Source organism: Actinia tenebrosa, unplaced genomic scaffold (assembly GCF_029948245.1).
Source record: "Actinia tenebrosa isolate PJP-AT-01 unplaced genomic scaffold, QUT_ActTen_1.0 PGA_scaffold0__85_contigs__length_37466705, whole genome shotgun sequence".
Classification (NCBI taxonomy): domain Eukaryota; kingdom Metazoa; phylum Cnidaria; class Anthozoa; order Actiniaria; family Actiniidae; genus Actinia; species Actinia tenebrosa.
In genome coordinates, this window is record NW_028292569.1 from 1,111,544 (window position 1) to 1,128,037 (window position 16,494).

At 40.4% G+C, this 16,494-nt stretch overlaps 2 protein-coding genes and 1 pseudogene across 2 annotated transcripts in view; 1 reads left to right on the forward strand and 2 right to left on the reverse strand.

Moving 5' to 3' along the window:
• The window catches only part of LOC116286415 (ras-associating and dilute domain-containing protein), a 20,915-nt gene continuing 4,421 nt past the window's right edge, over nucleotides 1-16,494 (reverse strand). The window contains exons 4-16 of the mRNA XM_031692932.2: nucleotides 13,599-15,493; nucleotides 13,045-13,079; nucleotides 11,309-11,555; nucleotides 10,745-11,149; nucleotides 10,139-10,289; nucleotides 9,740-9,877; nucleotides 9,620-9,662; nucleotides 3,223-3,398; nucleotides 2,226-2,806; nucleotides 1,692-1,922; nucleotides 982-1,047; nucleotides 792-865; nucleotides 1-597 (exon numbers count right to left, since the gene is read on the reverse strand). Coding sequence (XP_031548792.1) covers nucleotides 498-597; nucleotides 792-865; nucleotides 982-1,047; nucleotides 1,692-1,922; nucleotides 2,226-2,806; nucleotides 3,223-3,398; nucleotides 9,620-9,662; nucleotides 9,740-9,877; nucleotides 10,139-10,289; nucleotides 10,745-11,149; nucleotides 11,309-11,555; nucleotides 13,045-13,079; nucleotides 13,599-15,493 — 4,142 coding nt within the window. The 3' untranslated portion in view covers nucleotides 1-497. The remainder of the gene's footprint in view (nucleotides 598-791; nucleotides 866-981; nucleotides 1,048-1,691; nucleotides 1,923-2,225; nucleotides 2,807-3,222; nucleotides 3,399-9,619; nucleotides 9,663-9,739; nucleotides 9,878-10,138; nucleotides 10,290-10,744; nucleotides 11,150-11,308; nucleotides 11,556-13,044; nucleotides 13,080-13,598; nucleotides 15,494-16,494) is intronic.
• On the forward strand, nucleotides 3,513-6,447 carry LOC148913164 (uncharacterized). Its single transcript, XM_089026143.1, has one exon. It carries the CDS (start codon nucleotides 3,628-3,630, stop codon nucleotides 5,194-5,196), a length of 1,569 nt encoding a protein of 522 aa, XP_088882269.1. The 5' UTR covers nucleotides 3,513-3,627; the 3' UTR covers nucleotides 5,197-6,447.
• On the reverse strand, nucleotides 6,510-9,418 carry LOC148913165 (uncharacterized; annotated as a pseudogene).

The window sequence follows — 16,494 nt, forward strand, 5'->3', positions numbered from 1 at the left end:
TGTTGTAAAAGATTCGCGCTTTATTTAAGCCATAAAAATGACATTAAATCATAAAAACCTTAATAAATATGCTGTATTTATCAATAAATGTATGACTAAAAATACTATCATTATGAATCATTTCACCAGCAAAACCTTTGACTGTTTCGTAGCTAAATTTTGCTATTGCTGAAATAAAATACGGATTCTATTCCTAATGATCTACGGTTTCTAATTTGTTTTAAGTACTATCTTTCTACTCAATCCAAAAAGAGTCAGCAAAATTTTACAAAAAATTCAGTTTTAGGCACGACAGCCTAAATTTTATTAATGCTCTATTTTTAGTTCAGGTCTTCGGTGTTTATAGGTTTATAATAGCCATCATGTCATTGGCTGTTTTGCTTCATTTGTATCGCATTCGTGACGTAATGTGACGTCAAGTTTTGCCGGGAAACCGCGCCGATATTTTGGCGGGAAAACAGTTGCTGACCCACATCATCAACATGAGACTGAGTAGATCAGCAACTTGATGCAGTGATCTTCATAGCAACGTGGATGTCAGACTTAGCAACGAGGAATGATAATTGATCACCTGCCTCGCGGATCTCTTGCATGGCACTAGGAAGAAATAAAATGTGGGAAGAAATAAGATGGAAATGAAAATATGGGATGAAAATTATGGGAAGAGGCATAAAAGACATGAAAGAAATGGCAAATGGCGTTACTTAGAATTGCGTTACTCAGAATTGCGTTACTCAGAATTGAGTAAATGAAAAGTGAAAAAATGAAAAAAAGGAAGATGCAAGCTTTACCTCTGGTAATCAGCGCCCACAAGGCTTGTCCCATTTACAGCTAGAATGCGATCCCCTAATCTAAGGCGACCATCCTAAAATATAACACAAAGACATGTCTTACACATGTATCTCTTTCACAGGAAGATGGGATGAGATTACTACAGCTAGGGTAAAAGATAATGAATATTAAAATGATCGTTAAACGTACTTTTTCAGCTGCGCCACCTTGAAGTAGTGTTCGTACATAGATCCCTGGCGATCTCAAGGGAGTGTACTGCAAACAATACCAAGAAAGACTCAGATATCTATTCAAGGGAGCAGGGCAGACATAAATTTGTTGATTGGTCTTCCTGTGGTATATTTCCGCGAAAAATAGCGTGGGCTCAAGTAAATATCAAAGATGGCGGTGTACATTTATTTCATCCGGGCCATATTTGTTTACTTATGAGCCCGCGCGACTTTGAAGAAAACCGCATGCGCGTCCATACCACAGGAAGACCAATCAATTACATTATGTACTACAGGAACTGACCAATAAGCAAATTTTTTTCTGCCGTGCTTCCTCGATCTATTGGACTAAAAGGTCTCTTGCAAAAATGACGTCATTATAGCCGCCATCTTGGGTAATCGTATATTTTTCATCGCCATATTCAATATTTAATATACAAACTCCTAACACGCTATCAATACATTCTAGCACTATTTTCGGTACACAAAATTCCACTCATATTTTGAAATTTATGGAGGAAAGCCGGAGAACCAGGAGAAAAATTCTTGTGGCAAAGAAGAGAGCCACACATCAAACAAACTCAACTCACACAAGTAGTTTAATCAAGCAAATAGATTATTCAAAATGGAGGCCATGACTAGTGCCATTACGTGATTCAAATCTGTATTTTGATTGGTTAATTTGCTTACCAGTCCATCAATCAGTCCCAGTCCTATCCCGGAAGTTTTCTTTTCGAGTTCAACAATAAACACGTCATCTTGTGGATCATCGCCATCACGCATGCCCTCTAACTTACGGTCAGAACTACTTCCGGTTTCTACGTCATCAGGCAGGTCTGATCTGTGTAAGTCGTTTCGTTGTAGATGACTCATGAACTTAACTTTGTCTGATGCGCGAGTTTCCCTGTGTTTATCTTTAGTCTGCAAGAAAAAAGATTCGTTTGTGGAGATACCACAGGAAGCCCGCCTAAGGGGATCAAAGGTGTTAACCTGGTTTTGCCCGTTACTCCTACCTCTAACAGTCCTTTGTCTCTATTGGTTATTGAAAGCTATGACTACGAGGGATAGAGACAAGTCGAAGTAAAAATAATGCACATGCAAAGAAGCTTTTGACAGTAAATGTTTGTCTGTTGGGAGGAAGTGCGTTTGTGTGGAGGAGGGGTAGGGGTAGTCGACACCCTAGCCCCCCTTCCCACAGTAAGTGCTGGTTGTTATGACACTTACTTTGATTCCTATAGATTCTTTATCATTCTCAGGCAACACAGACAGCCCATCGATAGATTCAACCATCCCTGATCCATTAACCTCCACCCATCTAGTCCCATCATTCCTGTACGAGTCGCTCTCTTTTCTTGTCACGTTTGGCATGTTCTGATTCTCGTCCCGTGTCCCGAAACTCGACAGACTCGAGGCCGATGATCCCCCGGAACTAGACCTCACGTGATACCCACTCAGGCTCTCCCGAGGAGACTCTGTTGGTGTAGTCCCCCCTGATGTCCTTCCTCTTGAAGGGATAGTTACAGGGATCGCTGCAGATGTGGGTACACCATGTGCTCTTGGATTACGTGCCTTCTCTGAGAGGTCCTCTTTTTTATGACCCCTTGGGCTTGGTTGTGGTGATCTAGGGTAATGTCTGGAGGGTTGAGTTACTCGTTGTACAATATCTGGAGAATTACGTGTCGGTGTTCGCGGAGCGGGTACAGGTCTGTCTTGCCTCGTCTCGTGTTTTGGGGTATTCTTTTCTTTATGGTCGCTCATTCCGATGTGTGATTTGACGGAGACTTTCTTTGGTCTCTCAACTTCACCTGGTGAAATTAAAATAAAGATAACACTGACTTCTCCTTCAAGTAATCAAGGGTGACAGATTACTATGGCTCAGCATAACGTGTAAGTAGAGTTTGTAATGTCTCTCTCTTGATTCAAGGGTTTATCTCTGGGTTCTCCGGTTTTCCTCCCTCCGCAAAAAAAGTTGGTTGATTGGTCGTGTCCTGACTTAGATCAGCCAGAGGTTGTTCGAGCTTCGATCTGTGAGTTTGCAGTACCCTGAATTAGATCAGCCCAGAGGTTGTTTAAGGAAATAAACAAAACTAAAGGTTACTGCAGATGGACAAGTCAGACTCAAATATGGCAGGGTGGAGGGGGGGAAGGGGGGCGGGGGGAGGATGAGGTTGGGAAAGACGGAAATGACGTCTATTTGTAGCAAACTCCTCCCATTAATTACCATGGTGCTTTTGTGTCGCGGGAAAAGAAAACTGCTGTTTACTGCGTTCACCGTCTTGTGGCATAGGAGTTGGTGGTGATACAGTAACCGATGGTACATCAATATCATCCAGGTCTTCCGGTGAACCAACTTCCGGTGCGATGACAGATGGCACTTCCGGTTCCGGTCTCTGTAAGCTGAAACATTTTGGGAATAGTTATATAAAGTAAATATAGATTACAATAATTTAAAACAACTACAATTGTAACTTGTTTCTACGTGTTTTCCAATCCATTTCAGGTACATTCTTATTCCTCCTATTCTCGGTTTTCACTCACGTGACCAAATCCTTGACAACCGTTGCTATCCGCCATAGTGGTGTACAAACAAACACTTGAAGTGCTCGTAGTATGAAGTAAAGTTAAGATGGTTCTGTGCTTATTTGTGGATTGCCACGCAAGAAGTGGTCGAGATAAAGATGTTTCCTTCTTCACAGTGCCAGTAATTGATAGAAATCACGGTGAAGAGGCAGAAGAGCTTTCAATAAAGCGTCGAACGAAGTGGATCGCGGCGATAAGCAGAGATGACTTGACGGAACAATTCCTGAAAAACGACCGTGTTTGTAGCCGTCATTTTATCTCCGGACGTCCAGCAAAACCCTGGGATAAATATAATGCTGATTGGGTGCCTACACTCAACCTTGGGCACACGAAAAGTAACAACAAAGACAAGGGGAAAGTAGTCCAGGAACGAGCAGAGAGAGCCAAAGCTAGAAGAAAGAAGAAGCTTGAAGACACAAAAACAACGATCGAAGAGAAAAGACTTCGGTTGAATGATGAAGGGACTCAAGTCTCTACTATCTCTTTTGCATCTTCGACAACAGAAGAAATTGATGTGTCGTTCGCGGATCAATACATTGATGAAAACGAAAAATCATCGCAGACTGAGGTCAAAAGCTTTGCCGAGATGAGCACTCAGACCGAAGGGTTGGCACGTACGCCTAAGATTAAGTTTTATGATGCCTCTTCACAGACAGACGAATTTGATTATTTATTTAAGTCAAGCGAGAAAGTCACCGATTTTACCGAAGATTATTTCAGAAATAGCGACGATAGAGTACTGTTTTATACTGGCCTTCCCTCCTATGAAATCCTGAACTTTGTGTTTGAACTCGTGTCACCGTTTGCTTCCCGTCGCTCCCAAACCCTGAGTCCTTTTCAAGAATATGTAATGGTCTTGATAAAGTTAAGATTGGATGTGCCATACCAAGACCTAGCTTATAGGTTCAACATCTCAGTGCCCACAGTATCTAGAACATTTCATTCTTGGTTGACAACTATGGACATACGATTAACTCCATTTATCCACTGGCCAGACCGTGAAAGCTTGATACGACCAATGCCACAATGTTTTAAGTTCAGCTTTGGAACTAAAACGACCGTAATAATTGACTGTTTCGAGATTTTTATCGAGAAACCTACAAACTTACTTGCTAGAGCACAAACATTCAGTTCCTACAAACATCACAACACCATCAAAGTCTTGATTGGAATAACTCCACAAGGCACAATTTCATTTGTTTCTGAGGCATGGGGTGGTAGAACCTCAGATAAGTTTTTGACAGAGAACTGTGGGATTTTAAGCAAGTTGGTTCCTGGTGACATGGTGATGGATGATCGGGGCATCACGATACATGATAGTGTGGCATTCAGGAGGGCAAAGCTGGTAATTCCAGCTTTCACCAAAGGCAAAGAGCAGCTTGACCCTGTTGATGTTGAAACCACAAGGGGAATTGCCAAAGTTCGCATCCATGTGGAAAGAGTCATTGGTCTTTTGCGCAGCAAGTATACAATGTTACAGGGAACACTGCAAACTGATTTTTTAATGAGTAATCCTCATGGACCTACTGAAGATAGAATTCCAGCACTTGATCGAATCATAAAGGTTTGCTCTGCTCTGGTTAATTTATGCCCTGCTATAGTACCATTTGACTAGGCAATTTCAGTTATTTTCATGTGGAATGAAGCTAGCTGGGGTCACTCAGGCAGTGATGAGCAATCAGAATTTAGAAAAAAAAACAATGCATTCAATTTTTGTCATAGTCTCCCTGCAATGATGAACATCATGCTCTTGAAGTTAATCCTGATAAAAATATGTTTTAGTTAAAAAAATGGATCCAAGCTTAAGGCACTTCCACAAACCTACATTCTACAATTATTGAGAATGCATTGTTTTCTTTTTGCTCTTAAAAAGTGTCCCACTTTTAGTGCCTGCACTGCTGACAGAAACAAATCATAGAAATAACAAGACCTAATTATTTGATATTACCCACAGTGGAGGGGGCTATGCTGTATTTATTGTAAATGGATTATTACAGGGACTTGCAGTTTTAAAATCAAAATTCAAATTAAATGGTTATGTATAGCCCCCATTTGTAGATTTCAGCAGAGCTTTCATTTCAGTTTCTCTCTACATGGTTTACTTACGAACTGCATTTTTTTCTACCTTCTTCTTCATTATGTAGTTCTGATGTACTTCATGACAGCATTTTCAGTCAAATGCTAATAAAATAGTATCACTTTAAAAAATTTAAATATAAAATATAACAATCGTTTTATTAATTCTTGATGTGATATTAGCAATGCTGAGTTCTTCCTTCGATCTTGAATAAATTAATTTCAAGCTAAGTGTCCATCGTCAGGAATGCACAGTAATAACAATGTTACATTCAACCATTCCATCATTGATGGTGGCTGACTAATAAGCTTATCAAAGGTTGAAAAATAACTCAGCTGATAACTAATAAAATTTTCATAAGATTATATAGTTTCCAATTATTAATCACACCATTGCATAATTATCATTGAGTGAATAATAAATAATCTCATATCTCAATTAAGATAAACAATAACATGTTATTATGTTTTAAGCATTTTTATGCTTAAATAAATATTAGGTAATGACTTGATCACCCTTAGGGAGTGTTCATATTTTATCCAGAAGGGGATCTATGATGAATTTTTTATTTTTCCCTTCAAAAGATGTCAATCAATCAAGGTAAAGTTATTTTATTCCTGGGGAAATTTTTGTTACCACCCTCCCAAAAAATCATTTAGGGGAAAAATGGTACCCCCTCAAAATCATCATAGTCCCCCCTCTAGACAAATTTTGAATGCTCCTTTATATCCTAGTGGTAGGGTACTCTTCCGTTATATTTTGATAATAATAAACTTGTATACACTATTACACTTCTGGTTAATATTATTTTAAATGTAAAATTTATACCAGTTTATAAAAGCTGTTCAACTCTATGGAAATGGGGTGATCACTCCAGTTTTTAAACATCTTGATAAATGTGGCCGCATTTGTGGTATATCAAATTTGGCTGTACCAGGGTTGAGGCCATGCACAATACATGTTGCAAATGCGATAGAGAAAACACCACAATCACTGCCGTTTTTTTGTTGCTGGACTGGTACAATATCTATTCTTACAAATTTGTCTGCCATTAGATCTTTCACTTGTTGTTCTACTTCATGTACAATGACGTCATGAAATAAACTGTCATACAAGTTTACTATGCCAAGTAAACAGCCTACAGAACTTGTACATACCCAATGCTGATTTCCTGTATGAAGAATTTGCACAAATTCGCTTGATATCACATCAAAGTTCCTTACTGGTCCCAAGGTGGTTCTTTGAAAACCATCAATCATTGGATTTACCTGTTTCAGGAAAATGTGGGCTTGTTGAACGATGGTGTAGTCTAGCCATCCAGTTGGGGATTCAATGGTATCATAGTCAGTCTGGGTTAAATTTCCCAAAGAGGCAGTCTTATCAGTGTTTCCCTGAATAACATTAGTTACCTCTAAAGCATCATCACTGTCAGATGGATCATCAAATTGGTCATCATCACTGATGTCAGATAGATCATAAACACAGTTATCGTCATCACTGCAAGTAAGATCTTGTGGACTCAAAGAAGTACAAGTGGTAGATTGTTTGGAAGAAGTTGACGTAGAACCATTACATTCAGCTTGTGGTGTGGTGGTGGCATGGGATGCTTTAGGTTTATTTTCTTTGTGGGGCTTTCCTTTGCAGCTGATGCAAATCCATGTACTCTTGCTGTTGTTTGGCATCCTTTTATAATTAAGGCAGTCTAAATGAAAGAATTTTCCATTTTGACAGTCTTTACTGTGACATTCAAGAAGCCTTTGATCTGATCTTGGCTTGGACTTACAAATGCAGATGCTATCCAGGCTGAGTGCTTTGTTACATGTATCCTGCTCTGCTGCATTCCTGGTTTTTGCACTTCTTTTGAATTCTGGCAATAGACGACAGGTAGGACAATACCAAATCCTCGGGACTTGATCACTTATTCCCAGACATGACGAATGAAACTTTATAAAAGGGCACTTGGGGTTGGAGCAGGTGATGGTTTCCTCTTCAGTAGCTTTTCTACAATAACAAATAGAATTGTCATTGCAAACTACTGAAACTTGTGTTAGACTTGGCATGTGGCATTTTCTTGTGTACCATCAACCCAAAACTTCTGGGAGAATGCAAATCCTCCAAAAGTTGGTCAGCTTTGGTTGTAGTGATTCCCACAGGATGCAATCAGGATATATCCTTTCATAATAAAACACTGGTTGATTACTAGCATTGAAGGCAAAGACAACAAAGTCACAGTACTTCATCTTAGTTATATTCAGCTGCTGCTGGACTTGGAAATAGTATTGGTGGTTTCTCTTCATCCTGAATTGACCATTTACCTTTTCAAGACAGGAGGTCTTCTTTGAGATGTAGGAATTAAAATCACCATTTTCAATTCCATAGGGACATTTAACCTCCCCACAAACATCTCCACAACAGGAACAAGAAGGCATGAAGTCAGGAGTGGCATGCAACCAGGGATGTTCTTTATCCACAATAATTTCACAATACCTAACTTGAAAGTCTTTGTGAGTCTGCTTCATGAGAGAAACATATGCCTCAACAGCAGATGCCTCATGTTTCTTGCCATGGGTAACAGCTTTTGAGGTGACTTTAAACAAGTGGGGGTAGCAGAGAGACGTTATCAAAGACTGTGAAGGCTGCGTTGGATTACTGTGTGCCACAGACCAACTGACTGAAGCACCAATGTGGCCAGCCCGATGTCGGTAGAAGAGGTTACCCTTGCTTTGCTTTCTTGTGTCTGCTTCAATGGCATGTAGTGTTCTATCATCAAGCTTTAAGTTGACTTCGAAACATTTTTTTAGCAGGTCTGGATAGCTGAGGTTGAGGTAACCAGGGTCATATAAATCTGGTATTGTAGCAACATGTTGGCTTCTTGATATAAATCTATCACAATAAGGTTTAAAGAGACTTAGGATGACTGGTTTTGCATTCAAACCATTCAACTTTTCCAGCTGAGCGTTCATTTCACCCTCATTTGGTGGTCTTAAAACGTTTGATGTTTTGCAAGGCCTTGCTTGAGCGCTGGATTCTGACTGTTTCTCCCCAACGCAGGCATCTATCTTAAAGTCCAACTCAGCTTTTAGCTTCTTAGATGATTTAAAATTGATATCCCGAGCTCTAGCGTAGGGAACTTCATTCACATAGGTCGGCAAAAGCCACGTGCATTTGACTTGGGTACATTCTAGTTTTCCGTTGATTCGTGTCCATGCTTCGATATAAGAAAGCACGCTTGCAACATGGGAACACGTTTCCGCTAAACCTGCCTTACATCCCATGCAGTGGGTCGAAAAAGCAGTTCCTTCTTCACTTGAAATAATCCAAATGGGGATTGGAGGGTCATTCATACGCTGGGAATGTCGCACCTTTGCTAAGACCACGTACTTTCCCGCGATAACCTTCCCTTGTACGCTGGTGATAAAACCAGAAACCATCTGATTATACGCTTCCAAACTCTTAAAGGCTTTGAACTGCTTAGCTGTATAAAAGCTGGTATCCAAAACCAAATAGGATAATAGATCCGTAGCTTCAATAGGAGGTAAACATTCCGGATCCAACTTCGCATTCCACAGGGTAGCCGGGTCGATACCAATCACTGAAATTTTCTCTATATAGCGACGTTTTACACGACTTTCTAGCTTTTTAGAGTATTCCGATAACAGAGGAACAAGTGGGCAATCTTTGTCATCGTGTTTTTCTAATATTTCTTGAGCAAATTCGTCAGATTCCTTGCTACAACCTTCAAACATACTAAAACCTAAGCCAAAACATTGTAATTTGACATATGCAAATTAGCCGTCTGTACACCAATATGGCCGACGACTGGAAATACGATACCCTATGACGTAAAGTGAAAACCGAGAATACGTTCATCCAATACATTCCAACTACATTCTTATTCTTATCCGACCATCCAATCCTTGTCAGGCGTATTCTCTTTACTAGAATAGTACTTAATACTTACTTATTCGATGATTTATATGTTTTCCAGTCTGCATTTTGGAAACCTGAAAAAACCGTTTTGAAAAAAAAATCATTGTAAAATGTAGGACATGACATAAGTCACACTTGCCGTGTTACCTACCAGAATTGGAAGAACGCTTAATAAAGTCAAGATAGTCGTAGAACAACTGGCTTGATGGACCATTTCTGAGGTCAAATGTGAAGTTTGTTGACGGTAAGGACAGTGGAGGATGATCGGCAAAGCTCAATAATATATCAGCTGAAAGATATTAATGTTGAAACAAGTTATAAATGGCGTCTACATAAGAAGAACGGGTGGAGTGCGCAGTGGCCATGTGCTTGAGCAGGAAACAACGAAACATAGCAAAGGCGGGCTACCAAAAGGTAAGAAGGCGAACATTATCAAATCATAATACTTCAATACGAAATAAAACTCAGGTTACCACAGGCTTCCCACTCATACAAATTTAAGAAGCATGTGAAAGGTTTATGTGAGTTTCCTGTGGTAGTATCCACTTACCAGTTCGAAGCGCAGGCTCAACTTCTTCTGGTGGCGGGAACCAGCCGCGCGGACGCGATTTTCCAGGTCCCAGCTGGTATTCGCCTAATAATTGTTGTACTTGAGCCGCGTTAAGCGCGGGAAAATCTCGACGAATTGTTGTCCAGTCGGCCTGAAGGAAAAAACGAACGCCAGTATGAAACGTTAATCTCATGGCTGATCTAAGACAAGACCCCTTTGATTCTGTTTTTCATAACCTTGTTTTATATTCAATCGACTGTTTTCAATACTGCCCTGGTTTCATTATTCACCATTTTCCATACATCGGTTCACTGGTCAAATACAAAGCATTCAGTCGAGGATGCAAGGTTCAAATTTTAATAATCCTTTGAAAGTACCTTGGCGCCTCGCTAGAGCGCTTTGCGTTTGACCAGTCAACCAATGTATGGAAAATGGTAAATTATTAATGGGTTGCAAGCATTCCCAAGAGAGTTAAAAGATAAAATCATGGCGGCTATTGTGGTACTGTTAACAATGGATGCTAATGAGAAATCTTTTGTTAAATGGTACCAAAATGGCCGCGATGACGTAACGTGCAAACGAAGAATAAACATGTGTCCACTTTACCTGCAATAGTTGAACCTTGGGTGTTGCCAGTAAGTCAGCGGCTGTGGAGAGTCTCGTCAAATAATGTACATATTCCTCCTGAAGACCTACTTGAGATGCCCAGCTTTCAAGCGCGTCGAGGTTACCACGAATCTGCGCTCCTTTAGCCCAGCGGTAGAACTTGCCTCCGGCTCCTCGCTCCATTAAGGTGTTGAAGAGAGAGGCATTGGTGAAGAAGAAAAGGTATGCGAAGAGTTGGTGGACGATGTCTGTGTGTACGCTACATTTGTGAAGAGCTTCGTAGGTCTGGTTGAAAATGTTGATAACCATGTCGATTTCTTGTGGTCGTTTCTTGTCGTCTGAGTCGTCGTCGTCAAACTGGAATGGGTTAGTGTCGAGGATGACTGGAAGAGCGACATACAGCACCTGGGACATAAAAACACGAAGGTTAAAAGTCGCAAGCATTAATTTGAATCAAAAGATACAGCAGAGCAGAGCAGAGCAGAGCAGAGCAGAGCAGAGAGGGCGAGATATATTTTGATGCTGATAAAGCTGTAAAAATATTTACAAGTCGTCCTTCTTCACCTTGGTAAGATGATAAACGGTCTGTTGAAAAGTGTACATCACAACTTCTTCCAGACAGACCAGCAGCTCTTCGTCAGCGTTGGTCAGCGGTTCGTCAACATGGGAACTGACAAGAGATGCATCACCTAGGTAACGCGATATCTTGGACTTTAAAAAATTAAACATCTCCAACGCGTTTGACATCCAGAAGATAACGGGATTCAACTGTGGCAGCAATTCGCTCATGGCTCTATCTGGCGGCGTATCCCTGGTGAATGATCGAACAGCAAAATGTCACTCAACAATATACTTTATTCGTTTATCATACAAACAGAAATTATAGAAATTTAATGTGTTTGTTTTTCCTCGAATAGAAGAATAGAATAGAATGAGAAAGACTCTTTTTGTGCCCCTTAGGAAATAAGGCAGCCGTCCCAATCGGCAAATTGCGCTCGAAATGCCTGTCCTTTAACAACTTGTTTCTTATTATTTGCAGCATGCAACTCGTCGGCTAACTTGCTGCATGTACCTCATGGGCCACCGTACATTTCAATTCCAGTAAAGAATTACAAAAAATGCTAAAACAAAAAAAAATCAAAACAAAACAAAAAGTGTATAAAAAAATTTAAAAAAAATTTTTTTATTAAAAAAAAAAGGAAAAAAGGAAAATAAATAAATAAATAAAAAAAAACCACCACAATTAAAGAAAAAAAGAACACATTAACTCGACTCAATTTTGCCATACCCCCGAGACATCCGCAGAGCTGAGGCGGCGTATGGACTTCGGACCTGACGGCGATTAAATCCTTCTGCCCTTGGGTGTACGAATTACGCAAGAAAATGTTCTAGCCGAAGCATCAGGGGAGAGACCAGCCGGCCCCCAGACCATATCGGCTGACCCCTTGCATCTCTGCAACGCACGGAATCGGTTGAAAGTATGAAGTTGAAAAGTCTAGTCTATTCGGTGCATTGTTTTCACCTCTATTGTTGTGTTAATTTCTTGGAACCGTGGTCCAGTGGGAAAAACCTTGGGCTTCCAAAAAACACTGAGTCAAGCCCGGTGGGGCAGGGTTAGTACCTGGATGGGTGACCAAAAACGTCTACCTACTCAAGCTTTCATTTCTATTTTTTTTCCTTTTTCCCCCCCTTTTTTTTTCCTTTTTTTTTTCCTTTTTACATATTTATTATTTTTATTTATTCCCACAATTTAACAGCAATTTTCATCATCTCAAAGACACTTTAATAGACATGGAGTTTTGATGCTTTTGCTCGCTTTTCGTCATAGTGTAACTGATTCCTGTCTAGAATATGTTTTGCCCAGTCTCCGAGCGGCTGATTAGCACTCCCATTCTTTCCCGTCACAATTTGTGTAATGAGTAGAGTCTAGGTACGAGAATGCGACGTCATGCCGAAGAGAGTAGCAACGGTAACTAAGGGGAATCGGAACCACGAATAGACCGTTTTCTCAAGGTTGCGTGCGCATCCAATTTTAAGGAACTTGACGGGCCACGATCCAGAACACAGGTATTATCATGCACTGCTTTGAATTTTTTTCGATAATAATTCATAACATCGATTATTCTCCTCTTTAAATATAAAACTGGCTTCTCAACTTTACTGAATTTGCGTTTTTCAGTTTCGTAGCCCGTCAAGATTGGATGCGCACGCAACCTTGAGAAAACGGTGTATTGATCAGAAGGATGGAAAGAAAGCATTTATTTGGTGCACTGAGTATTAAATAAACCTTTATCACTTACTTTTCAATGGTATTTGACATTTCTGTTGTTCTTTCCTAAAATCGAGAACATCAAACAAGAACGATTAGAATTAGTGTAAAAAATGACAATTATTATTATTTATTATTTGAGATTTTGCCCTCAGCTAGGCTGGTGCTGCACAATGGGACACAAGATCCTCTTCGAATTACACGCATTGCACTAATGGATTAACAGACGGGCAAGCAATGGTTAGCACGGTGGAGAATAGATAGAATGGATATAATAGAGTGTTTTCACTCATTCCCTAGAGCGTTAGCTGACAATAGAGATGGCAGCCATATTGGTGTACCTAACAAAAGAAACTAATGACAAAGTTATTGTCAAAGGTGCACGAATATGGCGGCTGTGACGTCATGTCTGACAACAGAGATGGCAGCCATATTGGCGTACCTAACAAAAGAAACTAATGACAAAGTTATTGTCAAAGGTACACCAAAATGGCAGCTGTGCAACGTCATGTGAAAACGCTCTATAGTTAGTATAGCAAGGCAAACAAAGGATTTACTGTAGCAGCAAAGAATGGCATAACTTACCCAGGCCACACTTTGTATAGCATTTGAAATTTTAACCATTAATCGCCTAGTCTGAATCTCCTTGTGATACTTAGACGAATGTTCAATGCACAAGACTAGAAGATACGCTGGTGTTAACTCATACCCGTCCTCTTGCGACAAACTCATAATCGTATCTAACAATCTGTCTTCATTTTCTACTCTATAAATCAGCCTTAGTTTTCCATCGTTCTCTTGCGTTCTCTCTAAAGAAGTCTCAGAACCTATGGTATCCGTTTCCGAAACACTTCTTTTGAAATTCTTGGACATCTCGTGGAATTTCTGCAGAACGTTCATCCAGTTCAGTTGTAAAGAGCTATCAAGGACCTGTGTGGGGTCCTTAAACATGTAAACATAGTGAGCACCCAGGGATATAAGGTCCCCAGGGGATAGTTTGATAGGAGAGGTGATTGGAACCCCGTTGATTTTCACGCTCGCTTCCTTGTTAGGGTCTAGACAGACGACAAAATTAACGTCACATTCGTCTTCCAAGTCGAAATCACCGTCTGCTTCGACCTTTTTACTGAGTACACAATGATGAGGAAGAACATCCGGTGCAAACAGACTGATATCAGGATTATGCTCGTCATAATCACCATGGCTACCGTTACCAGGGGCGTTGCTATGACGACCAATAAGCGCGATTTGTTCATCGAGTCTGTAATAAAGATGATCTTCAGCGATAGCGTAGCCTCTGATTAGTAACAAGTAAGGAGTGTCTGTTGGCGGAAGAAAAGGAGATAGAATGACGGACGGGCGACTCGAACTACTGCCTTCTTCGGTCCCAAAACTTTCAAAATGGCCGAAGGAACCGACGGTTCTTTTGTTGTTCTGCGCCTCCTTAATCGCGGGAGGCATTTTGACTTCGCGCACCGAGGCAGCTTTCACGACCGCAATACTGCCTCTTGGCTGAAAAAAGCTCGATTCTTGCGTTTCGATCTTTCTTCTAAGCTCAAACCGCCGAGAGAAGCCAGTAATGGGCTTCCAAAGTTGCTGAAGAACCAGGGGTTTTTCCTGGTCTCCGATAACCCTAGAGTATTCTGTAATCCATTTTTCTGATTCCGACGATTGCGCGTTCACCGCGTTTTCTTTTCTTGTGTCATTGCCAGTACTGGGGAAAAACCCGATCACATCGCAGAGGACATAATCATTGGATTTCGAACTGTCAAGGGAGTAACGTTCTAGCGCTTCTTTCACGATCTCCGCAGCGGCGGTAAGTTCTGTAGCTCGTACGCTTTTATAATTCGAACCAGGAGAAACGTGACCGCCAAAAACCTTCAGGACTCCAGGGGCAAGCTGATTGGTCGATAACTCGACTGTTTTCTTTGCGGCACTATTTTTCTTTAGTTTTAACAGGGATCCAAATGAACGTTTTCTCTGATGTTTGACGCGGAAACCCTTGTGCGCTTGATGCGCGCTTCGATCTTGATCTTTACCAGAACCTACTCCGTCGAAGAACATTCCAGGCGCAGATTTTGGTGACGGCGCGTTCTTGAAGAAGTTCTTCCCGCGATCGCTACTCGAGCTTGACGGTCTATCGACCTGGCTCTTTCTTCCTGAGGTAGGCGTACCTGAAGACGTTGAGCTCTTGGAGGGAGAGAATCTACTACCTAGGGAGGTACTGTTGTGACTATCTTTGCTCATTTGAGTCGATCCACTGGTTGAGCTGCCATCACTAGCCGCACTTTTCAGGCTCGTAACGGAAGAGTTTAGGGAACTTTTTCTTGGCTCTTGTTGCTTAGTGATGCCATTTAGCTGCGGGGATGTGATCTTGGTTGGTCGTTCATACTCTAAGCGTAGAACGAATCGTGGGAAACGTCTGGCACTAAGCGCGATGTCTAGAGGGTAATCAGATGGATCTAGACAAATTTCATCAGCTGGGAATCGAATAAAACACCAGAGAATTAGTGAAATAATGTAAGTATATGAATGTATAGTCTAGTGCGCGCAAGGGCAGTAATGCAAGTGTATGATAATATTTATAATTTATAATTAATATTATCATTCATATACTAACATTGCTGTACTAGACTGATACATTGATTTACTAGCATTACAACCCTTGCGCGCTCTCAGTACACTATACATTCATATACTACAATTACTGCCCTTGTGTAGTATATGAATGTATAGTCTAGTGCGGGCAAGGGCAGTAATGTCAGTATATGAATGTATAGTCTAGTGCGGGCAAGGGCAGTAATGTCAGTATATGAATGTATAGTCTAGTGCACGCAAGGGCAGTCCCATATGAACTTTTCTATCACTGAAATTTGAATCTTACGATCACATCATGAAATAAATATTTCCATCGTAGAACCAAGTTGCGCACAGTTATCAAAGACGTAATCTTAGCGCAGTTGTCACGCAGATGTTACAATAGGCGTGGGTCAATCTACCGCAGTTATTTACCGCACTGATGATCCTTTAATACTTTCACATATGTCAGTCAAGAAAAACGCGAACTACATAATAAAAAAATAAAAAAAAGAAAGAAAAAAACAAAACGCTAAAAGAAAAATGTGTACGACGTTATTCACAAAATAAAAAAAAAGAAAGATATATCGAGTCTAATAGGGTGATAAAATGAAAGAAAACCAGCAAAATTGAGCATAAAATAGTTTAAAAAGGAATTTTTATGGCTCCAGCATTATGTACACAATATACCTTCAAGTTATTAAGGTAAGATTACATACATGTGTTTAACCTATCACTAAGGCTTATATCATTGACATATCTCATTCCTCGTCGTACATGAAATGCCTAAATGGTTACTCAAAGGTTTTTCAAATTTCTAAACGACAATTGCAAAATCGAGTCTTAAGTAGTGCACTGAAGAGGAAAAGGGGATTACTTTGAATTAATTTTTAAATGAAGTTGG